The 24,361-nt window shown below is 38.7% G+C and overlaps 3 protein-coding genes across 3 annotated transcripts in view; 1 reads left to right on the top strand and 2 right to left on the bottom strand.

The window, feature by feature from the left end:
• The window catches only part of LOC121374144 (tyrosine-protein kinase HTK16-like), a 44,620-nt gene extending 42,905 nt beyond the window's left edge, over positions 1-1,715 (bottom strand). Inside the window, exon 1 of the mRNA XM_041501144.1 lies at positions 1,596-1,715. The gene's annotated coding sequence lies outside the window, so the exon portion shown is untranslated. The remainder of the gene's footprint in view (positions 1-1,595) is intronic.
• Positions 1,716-9,768: 8,053 nt separating this feature from the next.
• On the top strand, positions 9,769-12,681 carry LOC121373293. The gene is made up of 4 exons (XM_041499834.1): positions 9,769-10,359; positions 10,507-10,691; positions 10,919-11,155; positions 11,380-12,681. The coding sequence occupies exons 1-4, from the start codon at positions 10,266-10,268 to the stop codon at positions 11,521-11,523; spliced, it is 660 nt and encodes a 219-aa protein (XP_041355768.1). The 5' UTR covers positions 9,769-10,265; the 3' UTR covers positions 11,524-12,681.
• A 117-nt stretch (positions 12,682-12,798) lies between these two features.
• Positions 12,799-24,361, bottom strand: part of LOC121373274 (phospholipid scramblase 2-like) — a 51,249-nt gene continuing 39,686 nt past the window's right edge. Inside the window, exon 7 of the mRNA XM_041499808.1 lies at positions 12,799-13,454. Coding sequence (XP_041355742.1) covers positions 13,293-13,454 — 162 coding nt within the window. The 3' untranslated portion in view covers positions 12,799-13,292. The remainder of the gene's footprint in view (positions 13,455-24,361) is intronic.

The raw sequence follows: 24,361 nt of genomic DNA, 5'->3' as shown, positions 1-24,361 counted from the left end.
GAGATGGCAGTTTTGGCGCAAAGGACCTCGTAGACATTGCCACTATTAACGATTTGGAACTTGAATTTGTGTGATGATCATTAAGTGCCTTTTTTGTGCAAATAATGCATTTTTTTGTAAATAATGAACATTTTCAGCGGTACCTTTCACGGCATGCGGGCGGTGGACGCAAATCTATAACTTTCATTCTCATGGCCTAAACGTAAATCCACGGCAGACGCAAGTGCTAGTCGCAGACTTAACTCTATACCTTTTCGTGAATATCGGTCCTGGACCCATAACAAAAAATCATACGTCTAATTTTACACGTAAACGTAAATCTACGACTGAAGAACTATTCACAAGCTCTTCTCCAAACACATTCAGATGCATTAGTAGGGGCCTACTGTCCGAACCAAAATGTTAACAACTACCAAAAATAGCTCTCCTACCTTTACTTTTTGTTAGATTTTACTCACATTTTGTCCAGACAGAAATCTTAAAAAACCATTGCAATGACACAGATTCCACATACTAGATGATAACCATGTCACCAATATCGACTTCGCTGAGATCGCATAGGGCAAAAAGCATGTAATTCTGTGCCGGCTGCCATTTTGACTTTTTATGGAATATTCTCCAAGAGGGGTGAAAGGATCTGACTTAATTTAGCAATGTTATAACAGGTTATCATATAAAAGCAAACGTGATGATGTCATATTAAATTTTTTAATTCTTTTTTGTTTGTTTAAATATACCACTAACGATCATTGATTTTATATGAATTATGTCACATACTTTGGAGGCTTTCACCCCTCTTGAAGAATATTCCATAAAAAAGAAAAATGGCAGACGGCTGAAACCTGCATGTATTTTGCACTATGCTATCTCAGCAAAGTCGATACTAGCGACATCGTTACAGTCTCGTATGTGGAAGCTGTTTCACTGTAATGGTTTTTTCACAACTTGTGTGTGGACAACATTTGGGGGAAATGTAACGGTAATTAAAGGTAGGAGAGTAATTTTTTGTAGTTGTTAACATTTAGGTTCGGACAGTAATGTTCAAACAAAACATTTTCAATAACAATTTTGCATAGGAATTGTTCCAGCATTCTTAAAACGGAAACGTCATGTACCCAGTTTATGGTTATTTTAAGGAGATGCAAAGTGACATCATTGGAATACTAAAGTCATTCAAATTAAAAATTAGCTACCGGAATATTATTACAATGCTTCGCCACATTAAAATAAAAACTGGTCTATTAAGTTAACCTTGACCCCTGTCGAATTTCTGTAACAAGCAGACAGGTCGGTATTTTTTATTTTTCATAATTTTGTACAAAATATTAATTTTAAGTTTTAAAAGATGAAATAAATAAAAAGTACCTTTTGTCAAATATATCATATTAAAAAAATATTGGATATGTTTTATTTATTGTGTACGAAGTCAAAACAAGGGTCCGAAAAGCGACTGACGTCGACCTTGTAGTATAAAAACGTAGTCTTCGGAGAAATAAAAATAAACCACTGTAGGCCTAAATTGCAAATGATAATAATTAATTTCCACGGGTCTCGCCTGGACAATGTATCATTTTCTTAATAAAATCAATGCTTACATTTATATGATTCACGGCCCCTCCGCTCTCGGCTATGAACAACTGAGTTTTTATATACTTTCGAAACGGTCAATCCCAAATGTTTGTGACGTCATTAGTCCTCTTGAGACTGACGTCATAACAAATATTCGACGCCGTAAATAACACATTCTGCCTGTATAGTACAGGTGATGCGCCAGTTCCGGATCACTTCCGGATCACCTGTAGTTACCGATCAGTCTGTCGGTATATTAAATTTTTAGTAATTTCTGTGTAAATTTCATTAAACAAATATTCTAATAAATAAATAATACATGTTTCTTGAAATTGTACGTAAAATAACTGTAACAGTATATAGTCTTGGTTTTATTTTGGACGGCGATACATAACCACTATTAAAACTTTACACGAGCAGACGACATGAAAAAAAAGAAGACGTTTAAAAAGAGATGAAGTTTTTGATGTTTTTCTTTTTATATCCTTTGAAATTTTATAGTACGAGTAGGGGAAACATATATAGATTGTGCATGACTAGTTTTATGAAAAGTGATGCTGTAAACGACTTACTGTAACTCCTCAAAGGGGACACACTTGATACACCAATTGCGGATCACTCACAAAACGGAAGTATTTACATTGTAACTGCCGCTAGATGGGGCGATGAACGCAGGGTTTATCTCAAGACTCAAAAACGTTGAATACGGTGGAATTTTTTTCTCCATGATAATAATAATAATAATAATAATTAATAATAATAATAATAATTATTATTATTATTATTATTTTCTTCTTAAACCTCTCTTGATACGTCATTTTAACCACTAGTTCATAATAATTCGACTCTGTATGTCTCGGGGCCCATGTCATAGTAGCCCTAGACTGTTCGTCCCATGGCCAGTCATCCTCTACAAAATATTATATTAATCGTTGTAGTTCCACCTATTTTTCTTGTATTATTTTTGTTTTCTACAGGTAATGATAATATGTATATAATGTAAAGACACGTATTTTATAAACTGAAACTACGATTTTAAGTGTTCGTCCACTTGTCTCTCACGTTGTAGCCTATTTGTAGGCCTACGTGTAATTAGCCATTCGTACAAATACCAGCCGCAGTCATTCACAAATATGGCTAATATAAATCAAATGTAGTTTTTTAAAATTCCATTTTCGTTTAATTCGGGCAAAAATTAGTGTGCCCTGCCCCCTACAAAAATAGGAGCCCGTATGACCTGTTAGATCGCCAGTCTAGAATCGCTAAAATCGTTGCACACGTGTCTTGTATTTGCCCCATAAGACTATTCAGTAATGTTGCCCGCCCCCCTCAGTGTGAGAGCCGTCCACCCCATTGCTTGATTGATTGATTGAAAAAAAAAAAAAGTTTACTGTACAAAGAAAAGAATCGGCACAAGTTTGACATGAGGACCTTTATAAAACCATGCCACCGCCAGTGGTCTGTTTCGCATGTGCCATTGCACGTGCTTTTCGCATACTCGACTGCTCGACTTTGGGAGAGAGAGGGAAGGGGTCCTCTATTTGGTTTTGTCAACGAAGTGAAAATCTCTTATTCGGCTTAATTATAATTCGCATTTAAACAGTCTGTACCACTATAGGGTGGATTATTTTTTTCAGTGGAATTTTTGTTTTACACAATCGCATTCTGATGAAGGAGAGTCAGTCGGCCACTGATCTGTGTATTCACATGGTCAATCTGAGCTAGCCCTAGCCTTTAGACCGTCGTTTAAAATATTTCTGTTTTCAGGAGCAGATCCAGGAATTATTTTGCGGGGGGGGGGGGGGGGGGGGGGGGGGGGGGGGGGGGGGGGGGGGGAGAGAACTAACCAGAAAAGGGCAAATGGAACAACACGTCAAAAATAATAATTAATAATCCACTTTTGTGACTGTTTAGTGTGTGTCACTATATTAAAATGTATCATTATTAACAACGGGTCTAACCGTCCTGCTTCAAAATTATTTGTTTAATTTTAATATTTAAACAGGGGCGGATTAGCCTATATCCGGCAAAAAAAAAAAAACCCACCCCCACCACGTAGATAATCTGTAAAAATTATAATTTCAAATTATAAACATTTACATATTGTTTCGGACCCCCACCTAAAGCATAATTCGCCCCTGTATTATGATAAATACTAAACAGTCCCAAAGTTGATATTTTGCTGATATGTCATTTCTTTCTATTTTCAAGCCTTTGTTCCTTTCAGTTTTAAAAGTCATCAATATAATAATAATAATAATAATATTTATTATTATTATTATTATTATTATTATTATTATTATTGATATATACGATCATAAATAAAAACAATAATTATTATTAGTAATAATAATATTAATTATTATTATTATATACTAGAATGCCAGAAATCAAATATAATTCAACTTGTTGAAACAATGAAAGTACACAACGAAAATAATAAGGATCGCGCACCTTTACTTTTGACACGTCTTGGGACGCCATCGTTGATTTTCAATCGATTTTAGAAATTGCTAATTAGGGGCGTAATCAGGGGGGGGGGGGGGGAACCCTATGGAGTTGCAAATGATCATAAAATATGCTGAACGTGCTGAAAGTGCTAACATGTTGGAAATAGTGTTTTTGAAGGCGTAAGCCTCTATTTTTCGAAAGTGATCCGGAACTGGACAAAGTGATCCGCAACTGGCGTAAGTACGCCAGCTCGAACAACACTGTTTTTGGTGCCAAATGTTTACCTAAATTTACATTTTATATCACTGTTTATTTATATGGTTGATTATCTTTATTACCAAGAATTTCTTTTAAAGTCATACGCGCGCATGTTGACAGAATTCACAATTTTGTTTGAAGTGAACCGGAACTGGCGCATCACCTGTACATTTACGGTATAATATCATTGTTTCGTTGTTACTTTTATCAACGAGTGCTGGCTGATTAATTATGATATCACAAGACACGAGGGGGGGTCCTCTTGAGACTGACGTCATAACAAATATTCGACGCCGTAAATAACACATTCTGCCTGTATAGTACATTTACGGTATAATATCATTGTTTCGTTGTTACTTTTATCAACGAGTGCTGATAAATTATAATATCACAAGACACGAGGGGGGTATTCTTTTTATCATCCATTGTCTTTTTTTTTCATATGCGACAGTTGTAAACAATGTCAGTAATGTGGGTTGAATGTCAGCGGTAGACTCGTTAACTGGCAGAACGGTAGTGGCGTGACGTCACTAATGGTAGGTTTAGCGCTGAAACAAATACATCGCAAATTATAGTGCCAGCGATATCTCCTACATAGTCGAGTCCTTAAAATCCAAACATTGTTATAAATATACAGAACTTCACATACATCAAGGACAAGGACAAGAACAAGATTGTTTAACGTACACATTCAGAGCAAGCTGTTGTAGGGCACGTCTGTCCTGGGCAGTGACGTAGGCAGGATTTTGTCCTCCGTCCAGGGCCCATATTTTCGAAGCCATCTTAGCCACGATTTGTCGTAAATCCGTCGTAAGCGACTGTGACAAATGTGGCATATTTTCTAAATTCTAAAATATTGTAAATACATCGTAGATCCTACGGCAGGTTCCTACCTACCTGTCGTAGACTAAAAAACAATATGGCGCTGTGACGGATCATGCTCTTATTTTTTCGCCTGTGGCGATGTTAATTGTTTTAGAGGGCCGTGTGCGGCTTGGTTATGTAATACCCCCCGCGCGACGGTGGTAGTCTTGTATCCCAATATGCACTTAGACCAGATGTGGAGGCCATGTGGCCAGTAGTTACGTAATATCTCCGGGAGTTCTGTTTTACGCCCTTGTATTTCTAGCGATTGGCGACAGCTAGTCTGACCATCTAAGAAAAATATGCCGTCTTGGTCTCTGTGGAAATATCACATGTAGGTATTCGGTACCTCCTTGTACCCCCAGGCGAAATTCGGGTTTTATAATAAATAGCTAGGATTTTAGATATATCGAGGAGAAACATTGGAAGGCTGCAGGGGAACGGACGTCGACCACTGAACGAAATAAATAAGTTCAGTCCGGACGTGGTAAATATATTCTTCTGCTCTGTTGTAATAACCTTGATGTCATTGATGTGACCTTAAATATTTTAATACTGTATTATACCAATATTATTTAGACAGTGTTTCCGGTAATCTGACGAAGTAAATTGTAGGCATCACTGTCTAAAATATTAAAGCTTAGCCAGTCATCCTAGAGGACCTAGGTAAACTGTAGGTTATTGTCTTTATTGTGATATGTACCAGTATTAATTCTGTATTACAAGGTTACTGAATGAGTAGTTAAAGGTTAATTAAAAATTAACCAGTTAGGAATAGAGTTGTAATTCCTTTATTAATTAAGTTCCCCTGGCAGCGTTTCTCAATTATCACACGCGTGTGTGATAGCTTTTCTCAATTATCACACGTGTATGTGTGGTATCACGGTGAAGTGATTAGAATATTGTGTAAACTAGACACCTAGTGATTAACCCATTAAGTGTTTAGCTCTGGGTTGTTATTATATTGTTGTTGCTAATTAACTACTGTGGCAAGTACATTTGTCAGCGTTAAAGTTAATACAGATTCCAAAGTGTATTGTGTTTTGTTGTGCTTTCTAGTGAACTAAACGTGCTATATTATATATGTGTATATAAGATCATATCTCTGATTATACCTAGAGCCGAGCCACTCGGGTATTGGACTGCCCAATACAGAGAGATCTAATAGATATATAGTTAGGAGAGATATTTGGATAATCGTGTTTTATTCAGTTACGGGTATTATAGCATCCCCGTGACAGGCGCCTTACGTTTTATTTCATGATAATGACGAAGATACAGCTCCCCAGTTTTGTAAACTCGAAGTATTTTGCCGTCAAAACTTTAAAACAGTGTATTGCAACCGTGACCTTTGATTGTTACGCTACCTATTTCAGAAAAGTTACCAATCGATATAATGGGGCCTGATCGGGGTTGTTGAAGAAGGCACAGGTGTGAAATGTGATATGCACCTAAATAATGTATCAAAAAGCCCAAATGAAAGACATATTACTCAAGTTAACCCATTTCACAATTTTTCACTATTTACAGTTATAAAAAATAGACATGAAACTTTTCCAAAATTAATATTTGAAATGTCTTACTGGTCCATAAAACAAGTAAAGATATTTTTTTTTTTTTTAATATAAATAAAATCTTATTTTATAAAATAATATTTATACTGCATTAGTAAGATAGTAAAATATGTGTGAAAGCTTGAGGGTGTGGGTGGATGTATGTACACACGTTATGTAGCGTTACATGGGATGGGTGTACTGAACAACAGTACGTAACGCACATTTTTATTACTAAAATATTTTGTTTGTTGTTTTAATGTGGGTTATAGCTATAGTTCTTCCCACAGGGAACATCTTTTTTGTACTATGAAATTTACTACAAATTATTTATTTCTAAGCGATTGTTTTCTAAACTGCACACAAAAATAGTAAAAAAAAGAAAAAAAAAGAAAAAAAAAAAGAAATATTTCCAAAACACTTTTACTTTTCTTGTTAAAGGTAGGGTCAACTCAAACAAGAGCCTTATGTGTTGGAAAGATGCACACCCGGACCACCAACCAAAATATATATATATATATATATATATATATATATATATATATATATATATATATATATATATATATATATATATACATATATTAAGTAATAATTTGTTAGGACATGTAATAGGTCAGTGGTCTGTGACAATATGCCTTTAAGTAAACCAAAACTGAAATTATTTACAAAAAACATTTTTGTAGGAGGATGGGACAAACTATATATAGATGTAAACACACAATGATGATTATAAATCGAGTTGAAATACATGCATATCTGCGACATTGGCGTAGCCAGGATTTTATATGCACCACACATGCACTAGCAGGTGCAAGGAAGCACCAGCAGTCCGACCGTAATCGGTAACAGGCGGAAGGTAGTATGGTGCTATGGAATTTGGAATGTCCTGTAGGATTAAGCCAGAGAGAATGGGTACACATTTTTGATGAAGGAAATTAGTCGCAATTTTGAACGGTCGGCCTAAATGGAAAGATATTCACATACCTTGTTTTCGCTTCCTTTTTTTTTTTTCAGGCACCACTGGATAAGCCAGGTACCCCATTTATTCATGAAAAATCCCTACCTATATACAATTAACCAGGTTCTCGTTGAATGTTAAAATATAAAGATGTACATAGGAGTGTTTCTGCTTGTATTATAATAAATTATGCTTGTTTTTGTTTTCTTTTAATACATTTAGTATATGTTGATTAAAAATTATTTACAAGATTCTAACCTGGTTTGCAAAGCTACAAGCCGGGAGTTCCACGCCTATTTTTCTACGTTTTGTACATATTTGACCACTAATTATCACAGCTGATATGTAATGTCGAAGGCGTCATTGCACGAAGCAACGACCCCTTCGAAGCACCAGTGTTTTAAAAAAACAAAATTCTCTTCTATTAGACCGTTCTAATTCGGCAAAATATTCAATTTCAGCCCTTGAATATACAGATAGATAAGTAGTTTAACGTGCCCATATACCACTAAGGTTTCGAACACGCCCATCCAGAGTCCGACCTCCGATAAAATCAGTGGCCTGACTCGGGATGGGGGAGGGGAGGGTAGAGTTGAAAATGGGCAGAATTTTAAAAATAGCAATTAGTAAAAAAAAAAAAAGTTAATAGAATTATATATTTTTTTTATTAAATAAAAAGTTACAAGCCAAAATAAAAAGAATTGACTGCTCGGCCGAATATTTATATAATTTGGAGCATTTTAGAAGGACAGTCTAAAAATAAATAAGAGAAAGAATAGAGGGTCGGACTATTTAATAATATTTTTAAAAAAAAGAAGTAATTTCGACAAAATTTTAACGGAGGTCTAAAAGTTTAAAAGTCCGATCTATATGGTCCGGGCCGGGGAGGGGGGCTGTGAATTTAAGGTGGGCGGAATTTGGAATACGAATTTAGTAGTTACGTCGAGGGACCTAAAGCCAAAAGGAGCTGTTATATTCGACTCATGTCTGGACGTTCGCTGAACACAACCGCATTCTTCGCTGTCTCGAGTAGAAATGCTTGAATATACTAAATGCTTGAAAAGTGCCATTTCATTACATGGCTTATTTCCCTCTAATAATTTATGTGTGGTCAAAATTACCCTTATTGCCTTACTCTACTGTCCGAACCAAAATGTTAACAACTGCCAAAAATTGCTCTCTTACCTTTATTTTTTCAAAAAAACCATTGCTATGACACAGATTCCATATACTAGATGATAACCATGTCACCAATATCGACTTCGCTGAGATCGCATAGGGCAAAAAGCATGTAATTTTGTGCCGGCTGCCATTTTGACTTTTTATGGAATATTCTTCAAGAGGGGTGAAAGGATATAACTTAATCTAGCAACGTCATAACATGTTATCATATAGAAGTAAACGTGATGACGTCATATTATTTTTTTAAAATTATTTTTTGTTTGTTTAAATATACCACTAAAGATCATTGATTTTATATTAATTATGTCACATACTTTGGAGGCTTTCACCCCTCTTGAAGAATATTCCATAAAAAAGCAAAATGGCAGATGGCTAAAACTGCATGTATTTTGCCCTATGCTATCTCAGCAAAGTCGATACTGGAGACATCATTACAGTCTGATATGTGGAAGCTGTGTCACTTTAATGGTTTTTCACAACTTGTGTGTGGACAAAATTTGGGGGAAAGATAACGGTAATTAAAGGTAGGAGAGTACTTTTTGTAGTTGTTAACATTTGGTTCGGACAGTAGAGAAAAATTTCCAAGTTCGACGCATAGTTGCCAAATTTACGTTTGATTCCAAAAATCATTATGTATGGATTTAATCTGAATTTGTGGCCAAAAACGTTTTTTAAAAATAGGTTCAATTTGTTTAATAAATAATCTAGTTGTGTTGCAATGAAAAAAGGCATGTAAAAATGGTTTCCCATTTGGACTAAAATGATGCGTCTTTGTGAGTTCATAAAGGGGCTCCCACATATTAGCTGGCATCCGTGCGATATTTCTAATCGCAGGAGTAGCCGGGGGAGTTAGAGCCCGTGGATGAATCGGGCATATTTCATGTCTGCAACGTGTGACCTCACATATTAGACGGGATCCGGGAGGTGCCCTTTGAACATTGGATCGCAGTGGAAATGCAGCTAGATAATCAGGCAGGTGCTAGCTGATCAAAGAACAAATCGGTAGGCATCATGGCGGAGCCCGGCCGGGTGACTGGCGACTGATGTCGGGCTTCCCCCTGGCGTTCGCACCTCGAGTATATATAGATGTGTTGTATAAAGTTGTACATTATTTCTGAGGACTTCTTGGAGCATGCACGTCTCTCTATTTTTATATTTAAAGTTTCGGACAAATTGGACAGAATTCCGCCAAAAAACTTGAAGTTGCCAAAGAAGTTGAAGGGGGCCGCACGGAATCCACTACCAAAGAAGAAGACCGCGGAAGAGCAGTCCAAGGCAGGGTCCGAGGCTGACTGGCACGACGTGGATAAGGACGGTGCCGACGCCGGTGATGCGCAGGAAGAAGGGGAGGGAGACAAGAAATAAGAAACAGTAATCAAGTCTAAGCTAGAAGAGGCGATAGCACTACGAAACCCACCCCCAATTTTATGACAAGGGACACCCGAATTACAGAAACAAGGAGCGGAAGAGACAGCTCCTTGAGCAATTCTCGAAGGAGCTTGATATGGGCAAGACTCATAAGTTTGTTTAATTTGTTGTTACTAAATAAAATACATGATATACTGAGATAGTTTGCAATTGTATTGCTGTTTCTATACTTTACTGAATAATGAATACTTTCATATTTCAGCAATTAATATTTAATATTTCCTGTCTTTCTGTGTACAGCCAAGGACATCGAGACCAAGTTCCGGTCACACAGAACCGAGTACGGGAAGCTGAAGAACCGGTTGAAGAAAAGGAAATCTGGTGGTGGCAAGTTGGTGTTGACTAGCTTGCAGAAATGGAAGCTCAGGCAGTACACGTTCTTGGATCACTTCTTGAGTAAACAGCTAGAGGAGGACTTGGGAACGGTAAGCATTTGCAAGGATGACTTTTAAAAAATGGACATTGAAATAAAATACATTTCCACTTTAATTATTAACATTGACACCAACTTTTCTTTGTTCTGAGACACCTTCAGATGTCCACCAATTTCCCTTCATTCTTTGCTCTTTTCGATGTGAATATTCCCTCTTTGTATTTATTCCTTCTTCTTCTTATGTAATTTCTAACAACTTCTCTTTTGCTCATGCTTCAGATTCAGGGGAGTGAGATGGACGATTATGACGATGGAGTTGACATAGAGGATGCAGCGGACAAGTATGTGGCAGAGACATCTGCTGGCGGCCCAACCCCGTATGGTTCAGTGGCGATTGGGGGGAGCGGGGAAAAGCAGAAGAAGCTGAAGAAGAGTCCAGCTAGCTCCTCTGTGGCTGAGATTTTGAGCAAGTTCCTCACGTCTTCAGAGCAGGAAAAAAAGAAGACTCAGAAGGAGGTAAATATACAGTAAGAGCACTCTAACTGTTTTGTCCTACTTTAATGTCCGTACCATGCCTAGTTCTCCTAAAAATCACGTTCAAACATCGTCATTTTGGGTAAAGTGGGACAACTATATTTATTTCATAACTTTAATATAAAATCATTGACACTGCATGAAAATAAAGTACTTTTGCACTTTCAAATTAACATTAACACAAATGTTTCTTTGCTCTGTTCCAGATGGACACCATGGCCAAGGAGTCGCAGCAACCAATGGACGAGCGGGTGTCGTGGAGGCACTGGTTGATGTCTACCTGCCTGCGGGTTCCCTCAGAACACTTTCAACAGTACCAGAGGGACACCTTTGAGGCCACGCTCCGCTAGATTCCGAGGAAACCCTCCACCGCCCCCCAACAGCTCCAACATCGTTGGCCGTTCCCCTATGACAGATGCCGCAACACACGTTTGCAGCCTCCAACATCTACGGCCAGTAACAAGAGCAACCCATACCGCAGCTACAGCAGCCCATACAGCAGCAGCAACGAGTGGGATTCGTCCAGTACCTTGGCGCCAATACCCAGCCACAGGTCATGGGATGGTTGCCCCAAGGCCCCCAAGGCCCCCAAGCCACACCAGAAGTCGTCATAAGTATTGTTGGCATTTGTTTGAGTATTGTTAAGTGTTGTTTAACATTCCCATTTCACTTTTTCAGCTGCAGGAATAATGTTCCATATATTTTTAGATTCTTATATATTATATAGGTTCTTCTCTGTTTTACTTTTGGGTGGTTGGTTGAGAGCATCCGATGGGTAAATTGACAATGGGGTTCATATTTTGCAGAATCCCAGCCTACCTGGTTTGACCCTCGGGTACGTCTTTGGCTTTCTTGTATATGAGAGTCAAATCAGGTTATACCCCTTATAAGAGTAGTACGATTAGTGCAGCTTATCCTATCACTTTTAGGGGATGGGCTAAGTGATTCTGGTGTGGTGAGGACCTAGCACCAGATCAGATTATTAAGGACTGAATGTATAGTTTATGTAAATATTCAGTTCTGATTTTGGGATTTTCCCCATCCATAGCCGCAGCCAACTTTGGACTGGGGCTTAGGCTACTCGGTACAGGTGAAATACGTGATTCGGCCCCGTTGACCCTGGCTCTAAATGATTTAAGTTACAAGTTTATGAGCCGTAAAATGCAAACACTTACTGTTCTACTTACCGATGACCACCCAGCTGGAACCGTCACAGTCCACCCAACCAGCCTCAGCTCCGGCCGCGACCACCACTAGTCTCATAGAGCGGGTGTTCACAGAGTCGTCCCCAGCGTGGTTGTGTGACTCGGACAAGGATAATGACTCCAGTGCTTAGACTGTGATATTTCACTTCGTTTGGTCAGGACTCAGTGTGGTTATAATATTTCTCATATGTACCTGTTGGCCAAAACTGTGAATACGACTGTTTTCATTTTCAACTATACTGTTTTAAGCAGGCTGCTTGCTTTTATTTCATTACCCTTTACAATAAAAACATTCTGGAAGTATGTGCTATTTATTCACTTCATAGAGGTACATGAATTTATCAGATGTAACCAATAGTTTGCAAGCATAAACACCCAACTTAGCAAATGCAACCAGCATAGACTTAGGTCAGTCTGCCATTTGATCATGAGCAAAATTTTTGTAAGTTTAGTGTGCATAAACTATAATATACAGATCTACACAATCAATAAAAGTGTGTGATTGTGCAGACTGACTGGCTGTATGCTGGCAAGCTGCGAGGGTCTATCTCCTGATATTCTCGAAACACTATGCTACATCTATTACTTAGTTATTTTATTCAGTTACTACAAACATATCTATTTATTACAAAACAGTTCTCCTATTTTCAACAGCAATCATAGCACACAAACAATAATGAACAGTAGAACTTGAACAAATGTATCACAAAGTTCATATAGTCCACACATAGAGGACCAGTCCACACATAGAGCACAGTCAATTTATAGGGGCATGGATGGCAGCCTCCTGCCAGGGGACACTTCCTGTAGCACCATTCACATAGTGCATCAGATACTGACGCAGATCCCGGCCTTTGCGTGTAGAACGGGCACCAGCCGCTGCCTCTTGTTCACAGTCGGCAAACACCCCTGCGTCACGCCATAACCCCGACACTATGACACCGTTGACCTCTTCGACCAGCTCTTCGTTCTGCAAGTTGGGGTACCGAGTGCACATGATGTTGTGTAACACCAGGCAGCCCTTGGTGATCTTGGTGGCGTTCTTGGGCTTGACTTGCATCTTGGTGTGCAACACCCTGAAACAGAGCAAAGCGAAACATTTATTTATTGTACCATACTTGCGAGACATTTAACATTATATACACAGTACTATAATTTCCATAAAACTTCATGTGGTGGGGCTTAGCCATGCAATAAGTACTTCCGTATAAACCCCATAACGTTTTACTTGTACTGCAAAGGGAGGGGCAACTGCCATGTTCATCACAGCTAGTTGTTTTGAGCTGATGTCACACCAATGGTGAACCATCAGACAAATGACATTTCCTGTATCCAGTGGTTGCAACCAATAATTGACATGTAGTCAAAACACACAACATGGTGTATGACATGATGTATGAAAACAGCATAGATACATGTAAACATGGAGTCTGATAACGATCTACACCATTTTCCATGAAAAAAGAAACACTAACTTCATTTGAACTGGCCAATAGTATAACTACCATATTTAACCCAATATTCAAGCCTGTCGGCAGTGGGTATGGTACAAATTACACATATCATGGTTTCCTCATATAGCAGGAAAACCATGCTATATGTTATACTTACAGTGTACTAGTAATTGTGGGAAAAAAAATAAAAAATACCATTATTTTGTTATTTATACCATGACTATATGGTCCATAATAGTATCTGTACACATCTGAATCTGGAAGCAAGAATCCCGAATGCGTTTTCTACCACTCGTCTTCCACGGGATAGTGGGTAATTGAAGATCCGCTGATCATGTGTCATGTTGCGGATGGGGAAGGGCTCCTGGAGGTAGTCGCATAGCGGGAACGCGTCATCCCCTACAATAAAGTAGGGGGTGTCCCGATCGTCGTTTGGCAGAGGATCCGGGGGAGGCAGTCCCAGGGTGCCCTCTCGCAAGCATGACTCCAGGTTGCTCCACAGAAACACACTGGCATCCGAGTTGGAGCCCTCAGCGCCAACGTTGACCCAGAGAAACGTGTAATCAGCATTGACAAGGGCCAACATGACAATCGAATGGAAGCCCTTGTAGTTGAAGTAGCGGTTTCCAGCTTTGTTTCGCTTGCGGATGGCGATGTGCTTCCCGTCCAGTGACCCACAGCAGTGGGGAAAGTTCCACCGAGTGCCGAACTTGTTCGCCACTTCTCTCCACTCGTCGGGCATCGCACACCTCTGGCACAAACAATGATATGGTGTTGTCTGCGACATGAAACTCATATGACAAGATCTTATAAGAGTTTCTCGTAGCAAGGAACCTCAGAGCAACTGCCAACTTCAGTCCTGGTGCTCTTGGTGATTCGGGGTGCCACCCTCACAGCATCTCAGGGAACATATCCACTTCCATGCGCATATAGTTTTTGAAGTCGCCCTGGGACTCGCGCATGAGTTCTTGCATGAGGGTGTCATACTGGCCCAGCATGACACAGTGTTGTAGCCATGGCTTCACCCAGTACGTTCGGCGGCGGCGTCTTGCACGGGCCTCCTCCAACTCCTCAGCCAGCAGCATGGCAACCACAACCTGCTCACGGCGGTGCAGCCGCTCCAGTTGCATCCGCAGTTCTGCAATGTGCGCACGTCGGTGCCGTTCCGGGGGGATGAGTTGTTGTTGCACCATATTGTCAAAAAACAGCGATGACTTGGTTCAGTACTGGCTCTAAAAAGACGGCTACAGGACTGGGAGAGACGTTGAATGAAATGCCAAATCCAGGGACTATATATACTCCAGGGCCCAAATCTTGGAGTGGCAGTTGGGGTCCACGTGGGGACCGTTTGGAAGCCGCCGGGGATCGCCCAGGATCTGTGAGGCTATCGTAGGATGGCCGTGAGGGGTCTGTAAAAATCCCACGGTGGCCGGCAGATTTTTTTCCCAATAATATTTGTCAAAATCTTCAGGCTGCCGCCAGATCACCAGTCAGTTTCCGGCAGACCACCAGGCAGGGTCCTAGCGACATGTCTACGTGATTGCCACGATCTAAAATCACGCTTGGAAAATTGCAGATTTGGGAGTCAGGTTTTCACGGTCACGGGGTTCGTGCGAAAATGCCCTTTTTGGCCTGTTTTAGGAGTCGCGCGAGTGCCGCGACTGATATGTGAGGGCCCCTTAATAGCAGAACTGCATATATGTCCCTACTTTTCGAGAATTTAACACCTACGTTGATACGAAAGATGGCATCCAAGTCACCATCGCAGGGGTCTTCGTTTTTTAGCGTCCACAATAGAGGTCGAGAAAGTTGTTTTGTAGATTTTTGTATTTGGCGATAAAATGCCGCGTTAGTCGAGCAACCAGCGAAGTCCATAAATTCGTTCGTCCCCAAGTCCCATATGTTTCTGACTAAATTTAGTCCTTCTCTATGTATACTTTTGTATTGTGTGTTACTTATCGTCGGGTTGTCATGGAGAGGTTCATACAGAATCTTTTAATAGCTCTCCATGTCACGTATAATGTCAAGTTTGTTCCAAATTAATAATATTTCTTTGTAAATGTTCGGCATTAGGTTAAAATTGCCTCTTTTTCTTTTCTTTTTTTAATTTTACATTTTAAAATGTATTTTTCAATATTAAATTTTTTGTATTGGCATAATTCTTTTTATCTGCTAACGATTTCCAATTTCCTTCCCCCTCTAAACTCAAAAATCTACTTACAAATTTAATTTTTTGTGCCTTTATTTTTAGCCGAATATTTACAAACCCCAACCCACCTAACTCCTTAGGTAGTTGCTCTTTTGATATAAAATGTTTTCTATAACTCCAAATAAATTCAAAAATCATTGTGTCAATTTGTTTAGCATATTTTCCCGGAAGTTTCAAAAGGTTTGATAAATACCACAAGCCACTAATGGCGAGTGAATTTACAGCAACTACTTTACCATGTAATGTTAATTTTCTGTTACTCCATATATTTAGAATTGTTTAAATTTTTTAAATTTTGTGTTCCCAGTTATCTGCCGAAACGTCAATGTTGCCAAAATAAAATCCTAATATTTAACTTTTTTCATTATTCCAATTTATATCAAGGGGAGTGTCTTTCTCATTCCTAAGTTTCCCCATTAGAAAACCGTTGGCTTTCTGAAGATTTACTTTAGCTCCAGATGCACGTTCATAAATGTGTAGAATTTTTAAAAGTTGTTTGACTGTGTCTAAGTCTTATAAAGGTGCGTTACAGTCACCTGAGTACCCTACCCATTTACTAACGAAGCCATCTTATAAAGTTATCCCATTAATTTTGGAATCCTCCCAAACAGCTTCCGCCAAAGTTTCACCTTCCTATTTATTGCACAAGTTTATTTTGTGCAAGAATATATACGACGAGACCACGTAGTGGTCGAGTGGTATATTCTTTCACAAAATAAATGAGAGCAATAAATAGGAATAAAAAACAACATGTAACTGTTATATGCTGTAAACGTGCGGAAGGTGTATGCGAGTTGCGTCCCTTGGGGGAAGTGGAGGAGTTGTTGACTTTTTCCAACGATGTGCGTTTTGAGGATTATGTGGCCCTTAATATTTTCACGTATTTGCGCAATTCACGTATTTGAGTCGATGTACTTTGTGATTTTGCATACCTTTGCATGTTGTGATATGTATTTGCGAAGTTTTATCAGTGTGCGAGCATACAAACTTTCATCATGTGATTTATCATGTGTTTTGGAAATGCAGATTCCAGGTATGAAAATGATTGCGAAATCCTTACAGTGAAAACATTCAGCCAAACATTCATCCTAACAACGTTTTATGTCAGAATAATGTTGTGTTATGATAAACAAAGAAACCAGCAAAGAATGCCTAGTATACACAACAAGGAAAATAAAGGACTGGATGACCCCTGACACATGGAAAGCAATTGAGCTCAGGAGGGAGATGGAAGGAGAAAGCTCTAGATGCAAGATATTTGAGGATAAAGGAAAGGTACCAAGACAACTGCAGAGATGCTAACCAGGAGGTGAAAATACTGGTGAGAGCAGATAAGCGTAAATATCTTGAGGACTTGGCAGCACAAGCAGAGGAGACAGCAGTATGCAATGAGCAAGGAATGGTCTACACACTAACGAAAATTATCAGCGGCAAATGCCATACAAAAAGGAACACGCTTGTCAAGGATAACCAAGGAAACCTACTGTCAACAGAAAAGGAGCACGAAATGCGCTGGACTAGACATTTCCAGGAAATACTAAACACTTGACATCAACGTGGATATACCTACTAAAGAGGAGATCATCACTGCAATCAAGTCATTGAAGAACAGTAAAGCCTCTGGCTAAGACAACCTGAATGCCGAACTGTTTAAAGCAGACCCAGAAACAGCAGCCTCCATCTTGACACATGTCTTCACTGCAGTATGGGAAGGAGGTAGAATACCAGATGAGTGGAACAAAGGTGTGATGATCAGGATTCCAAAGAAAGGAGCATTAAGTGATTGCAATAACTGGCGTGGAATTACCCTTCTATCTGTACCATCATAAGTAAGATCCTATGCAAAATAATTGTCCGACGAATCACAGATGCTATTCATGATGCTCTCAGGAAAGAACAAGCTGGATTCCGTAGAGGATGCGGATGCACAGACCACATTTTTACACTTCGCAACATCATCGAACAGTGTTCAGAATGGCAAAGACAGTTATCTATCAACTTTATTGACTTTGAAAAGGCATCTGATAGCATACACAGGGAAAGTCTATGGCGAATATTGAGAGCATACGGGATTCCAATCGAGATTGTTAATATCATTCGAAACTTCTATTCAAATTTCACATGCAGCATTGACCAAAGTGACAAGTTTTTTTGTGTGAAAACCAGAGTCAGACAGGGGTGTGTAATGTCGACCATCCTCTTCAACATTATCATTGACTAGGTACTACGACGTACAACAGAAGACAAACCACTCTAGAGGACCTTGATTTTGCAGATGATCTTGATCACTTGTCGCACTCTCATTGTCATATACAAGAAAAGACAACAAGGCTCAACACTTTCAGCCAACAAGTTGAACTAAAAATTAGCCAAAAGAAAACAAAAGTGATCACTGTCAGCATCCAGTCTGTCAGCAGTGAAGGTCGGGCAGTCTGAACTGACAAGTACAACCACCTTCACATGCTTGGGTAGCGTCGTTAACAGGGTGGAGGTGCACGCATGGACATTCAGAGCAGATTAAATAAGGCCAGAGGTGTTTCCATGAGTATGAAGGCAGTATGGAAGTCAGTACAATATAGCACACGTATGAAGCTAAGAATCTACCAATGCTGCATACTTACCACCCTTCTGATGGATCAGAGTGCTGAAGTCTGACAGAGAAAGACATGTCTAGGCCATCTTCTTTCCACACAACCAGTCTCCAGAGAATCCTAAGGATATTCTTGCCCAGAAAAACCTCCAATGAACAAGTACTGGAAGAGACCAATCAGGAAAGCATGAGAACCATCAACACCAGAAGACGGTGCAAGTGGATTGGCAAGGTACTCTGAAAAGAAGACACATTTATCACCAAAACTGCAGTGCGCTGGACCCATGAAGGGAAAAGAAAGAGAGGACGTCAGAAAACAAAATGGCGCCGAACAGTGAAAATGGAGATGTGGGAGACAGGACGCAGTTGGGGCACCATCGAGAGATTGGCAAGGGATAGATTGGCGTAAGGAACTTCATCGCTGCCCCAAATGCCACTAGGCATGACAGGAAATGATGATGATGATCAACGGAAATAAGATATGATATATATATATTAGAAGTTTTACGTTTGGCGGTGAAACGTTTCTTCATTTTGAACAATTACTGTAGTACTACGTGAATACGGGCTACCGTTAAATTTAGCAATATTAACTGTTTCGTGTATTTGTGGATACTGTGTGGGCATTGGATCATTATTCTTCATGGTGGTACATATAATGACATTTAAATATGAGTGACAAGCAATCAGTAATTTCTAGCGTGTCTTCCAAGGCAGAAACAGCGGCTGAGGTTGCAGCATTAAAGGTGAAATTAAAATATGTTGACAAGTAGAGCAGGAAGAGGCAATTCATTGAAAGAATAATAGTGATTCATATCCACCTGTTACCAGTGTATCTAAGTCTCATGATGTTAATAAGTATGTGCGAGGCTACATTCAGTCTGTTCCAGTGGAAAATACACAAAGTCGTGTTGTAAATGACCTAGAGCTACTTTCATCCACAAAACTTAGTGCATCAGCTAAAAAGTTCGTACCAGAAGAAAAATCTTCCCATATGCTGGAAATCGAGAAATTAACAAATTCATTGGCACAGAAAATCAGTTTAGGGAGGTTTTCCCCTCCAGAGCCAGGAATATTTACTGGGAATCCCCAGGCGTACCCTGGTTGGAAAGCAGCCTTTGAGACATTGATAGAAAGACTGGGAATTCCATCTGCTGAGAAGATCTATTACTTCAAAAGATATGTTGGTGGTTCTGCAATGGAATCTGTGGATGGAGATATTTCTATTGTCCACAGAGGAAGCACATGAAAAAGCCAGAACTTTGATTGAAAAACGTTTTAGGAATTCATTTATCGTTGCCAATGCCTTTTGCAATAACCTAGAATTGTGGTCGGAAATAACAGGTCATGATGGTGTTGCATTAAGAAGATTAGCTGATTTTCTGCGACAGTGTCTTACAGCTATGGAAACTGTAAGTAGTTTAATTGTGTTGAACGATTATTACGAGAATCAAAACCTTCTTCTAAAACTGCCAGATTTTCCCCATTTTGCGAATTTGTATCCTTTATTGTTAAGGAAGCAGACATTGTGTGTGACCCAGTTACATCTTTTCTTTTGTAAAAACAAAACAAGACTGAATTAGAACATTCAAATAAGTTTAATCGAACACGTACAACTTGTACTTCATTTTCTACAGAGGTGATGGTGACAAAAGAGACTGATCAGAATGACATTAGTGATGTTTCTTGGTGTGCTCTGTGTAATGAAAACCACGAAATTGACAGTTGTAAATCCTTTCTTGCAAAATTTGTGAGTGAGCAGAAAGAGTTTGCAAGAGAGAAACAACTTTGCTTTGGTTCTTTGCATGTAGGACATCAATCTCGAGACTGCAAGAAAAGGAGAAAGTGCAAGACATCTCTGCATGGAGACTTAAGGGGGAAAAAAACTACTACGTCAACAGAGACTGTTGTATCTACCAGCTCTCATTAAAGTATCGTGCATTTGAGTGATAGCCAGATAGGTGACAAGTGTTCTATGATACTTCCAGTTTGGTTGTCACATTGTGATTGGCCAGACTCAGAACGATTGGTGTATACTATGCTTGACACACAATCCGATATAACATTTATACTAGAATGTACCAGTGATGATCTGGAGCTAGTTGGACCCAGTGTTAACCTCATGCTGTCAAACAATGTCCTCAAAGGATCAGCTTGTCCAGAGCACAAAAATAAATGGTTTAGTGATTCATGGATTTAACAGTGCTGTTAGAATTTCCTTGCCTGCGACATATTCCAGGGAAATCATGCCTGCGAATAGAACACACATTCCTACACCGGAAAAGGCAAAAATGTTGCCTCACCTGGAAAGCATAGTTGATGAACTGATGCCCTTGTGAGATGTAGAACTGGGCCTTTAAAATGTTTAACATTTTAAAAGATATGTATGAAAAAGTAAAGGCTTGTGTTAGAGTAAAGAATGTTAGAACATATCCTTTTACAACATCTAGTGGTGTCCGTCAAGGGTGTATGTTAAGCCCAGTTTTGTTTATAATTTTTATTAATGAATTTATAAATGAGATGAAAAATAGTAATCTTAGAGGAATTTTTGTGATTGAAAATATTTATAATATTCTAATGCTTGTCTTTGCTGATGATGGTGCAAAAAAACCTTCATGTATTAAATAATATTTGTGTAAAATGGGGATTAGAAGTTAATGTTGATAAATCTAATATAATTATATTTAGAAATGGTGGGTACTTAAGACGTAATGAGAAGTTTTTTTTTTAAGGGCAGTCAATTAACAACTGTGTCATATTATAAGTATCTTGGTATAACATTCTCTTCTCGTTTGAAATGGTCTAAGGCTTGTGAGACTTTATCTATTCAAGCGAGAAATGCCTCTTCCCCATTTTTACTTTATTCAAGAAATACCCTACATTATCATATAGTAGTGTCCAGAATATATTAGATACTACAATAGCTCCTATTTTATTATATGGCTCTGAAATATGGGGATTTATTTACCGAGAATCTATTGAAAAAGTACAAAGTAAATTTTTTAAAAGGTTTTTAGGAGTTTCAAAGAGAGTATCATCAAATGCTGTACTTGGGGAAATAGGTAGAGGTTATTTGTGTGTGAATATTTTTGCCGTTGTATAAAATATTGGTGTAAATTGATATATATGGAGTCATCCAGATATCCCAAAGCTTGTTATGATATATTGAAATGTCATGATGAAACCGGTACAATTAATTGGGTATGACATGTAAGAACATTGTTGTTTCAAACAGGGTTTTCTTATGTTTGGATTGCTCAAGAATGTGGCAGTATCAAGTTATTTATGTTCAGTTTTGTACAGAGATGTAAAGACATTCATGTTCAACACTGGCATGATAATATTAACTCTTCTCATTTTTTTAAAGGCACATTCTTCTTATAAATCTCTTTTAGAAACAGAAAAGTATATATTATATTTATCACAATACAAAGATCTCTTGAGAATTGTTTCTAAATTTAGGTGTTTGTCACACAAATTAAAAGTACAGAAAAGCAGATATAATCCAGTAATAGAAAGAAATGAAACTATCTGTTTAAAGTGTAATCTTAATCAAGTGGAAGATGAATATCATTTTCTTTTAGTATGTCCATATTATGCTTTGAGCAGGAAATATTTCATATCAGAATACTTTATAGTAAATCCTTCAAGAGAAAATTTTAATCTATTGATTTCTACCCAAAATATAAAGTGTATTGAAGGAATAGCCTTGTTTATAAAAAGAAATCTGCCAGTTTAAGTTGATTATACATGTTACGGGTTCGAACCTAACGCTCGCCCGATCGCCCCTGGCGAATGAAAACCCACAGTAAGGTTGCCCGCCTAGCGACCGATTAAAAAAAAAAAAAAATTAAATCAATAATTAATAAATAAATAAAAGTACAGCTATGTAGCCTACTTTGCACCATGAAAAAGTGTAGGTCTGCTTTTACATATAAGCATATGCCCAATATAAGAATAGGTGTAAGGTAAGTTAAGTGGCATGTAAAATTGGGCACAAATTCATGTCGACAAGATTGAGCCCTGGTTATGGATACACGTCATAGATCGTATCCACTGAACATTATATTTTAGGATTTTTCTTTTTTAATTATTATTATTTCATTGAGATGGGGTGGGGTGGGGGGTGGGGGGAGGAAGCAGTTGTGTTGGTTATACCAGTGATCAACGTTTGGTGAACGCAAGCATCTTTGTTTGTTGGAAATTATATAATCGGGAATTATATAATCCTATTATCGAATTTAATATGAAACGCTAAGCGATTTCGCAAACCCAACACTTGCATAGCTCGTGTCCTAACACGTGCGTAGCTCGTGTTCTAACTTCTAACACATGCATAGTTCGTGACCCATCACGTGCATAGTTAAAAATAAATGTTTTCTCTTATAATCCTGTTGCAATATTGTTGTCTTTTTAGAAAATATTATTCGGGCAAGTGAAAATAGATCCGGGCAAGTGAAAGTGCTGTCACCACTTGCCTGGATGGCAACTCAAAAAAAGGTTAAGTGCAGACACTGCATGTATTGTAATTTGTACACGTGGAATTTTAAAAGTAGTTATCTTGGTCATTTGGTCTCAATAACTGAATAAATATCGTCTTGTCTTGTCTTGAACTGGGCCTCTGATTGGCTACAACTGCCCTCGTGCATTCCTCATGATGTCATTCCTCTTGTGCATGACAATGAACCATATGGACAAAGAACAGATCTTGGTTGGGGCATAGTTGGTATCATAGACAATTAGATTGACAGTCGTGATGTCATTGGCGTTAGCCACATAGTAATAGCATGTGAAGTTCCTACTGAATTGTGTGTTTCAAATGTTCAACATAAAGGTACTCAAAAGGTGCTCTTCTCTTTCGAAACAAATGTCTAGGAAGCATTTGCGCCATGCGATGTAACCCAAATGATGGAATTCGATTTTAATGAACGAAAGTCCGAACACATTGCACTGTCCTGTGATGACAGAATGTTTCTGACCAATGTAGAGAGAGGTGTTCACCAACGAAAGGATCAACGTTATGAGATGTCATTGCCTTTCAGAGACACTGAACCTAAATTTCCAAATAACTGATTAAGGGCAGCTCATCGTCTCTTGTTGCTGAAACACTTTTTCAGAAATATTCGAGGTACTGTAATGATTATAGGATATTTATGTAGGACATTATTCAGAGTGGATATGCTGAGAACGTGCCACAGTCAGAACTGAACTGCGAAGGTAAAGTGTGGTATCTTCCACACCATGGAGTCTACCACCCTAAAAAACACTGAGAAAATTCGACTGGTCTTTGACTGTAGTGCAAAACACGGAGGTGTGTCACGGAATGACTACTTACTACAAGGACCAGATCTAACAAATACTCTAAGTTGGGTACTTTGTCAGTTTCAAAAAGAACCAGTTGCATTATATGTGATATCAAGCAAATGTTCCACCAGTTTAAGGTGAATGAATGCCGTAGAAACTTTATGTCATTCCTTTGGTGGGAAACTGAAGACTTGGACAGTGAGCCTGCCGAATTCCGAACGACTGTGCATTTGTTTGGTGCAGCTTGATGGCCCGGTTGTGCAAACTATGGTTTGAAACAAGTTGTCAATGACTACGAACCTGAGAACCTGGAGTGGAGATGTTGCTGCAAACTTTTTGCGAAATGATTTCTATGTGGACGATGGACTAAAATCACTACCTACTGTAGAATAAGTGGTTGACTCGATTCACAAAAGCAAGAAAATG

The sequence above is a fragment of the Gigantopelta aegis genome, chromosome 1, assembly GCF_016097555.1.
Source record: "Gigantopelta aegis isolate Gae_Host chromosome 1, Gae_host_genome, whole genome shotgun sequence".
NCBI lineage: Eukaryota > Metazoa > Mollusca > Gastropoda > Neomphalida > Peltospiridae > Gigantopelta > Gigantopelta aegis.
This window is presented reverse-complemented; position numbering and strand designations above follow the sequence as displayed.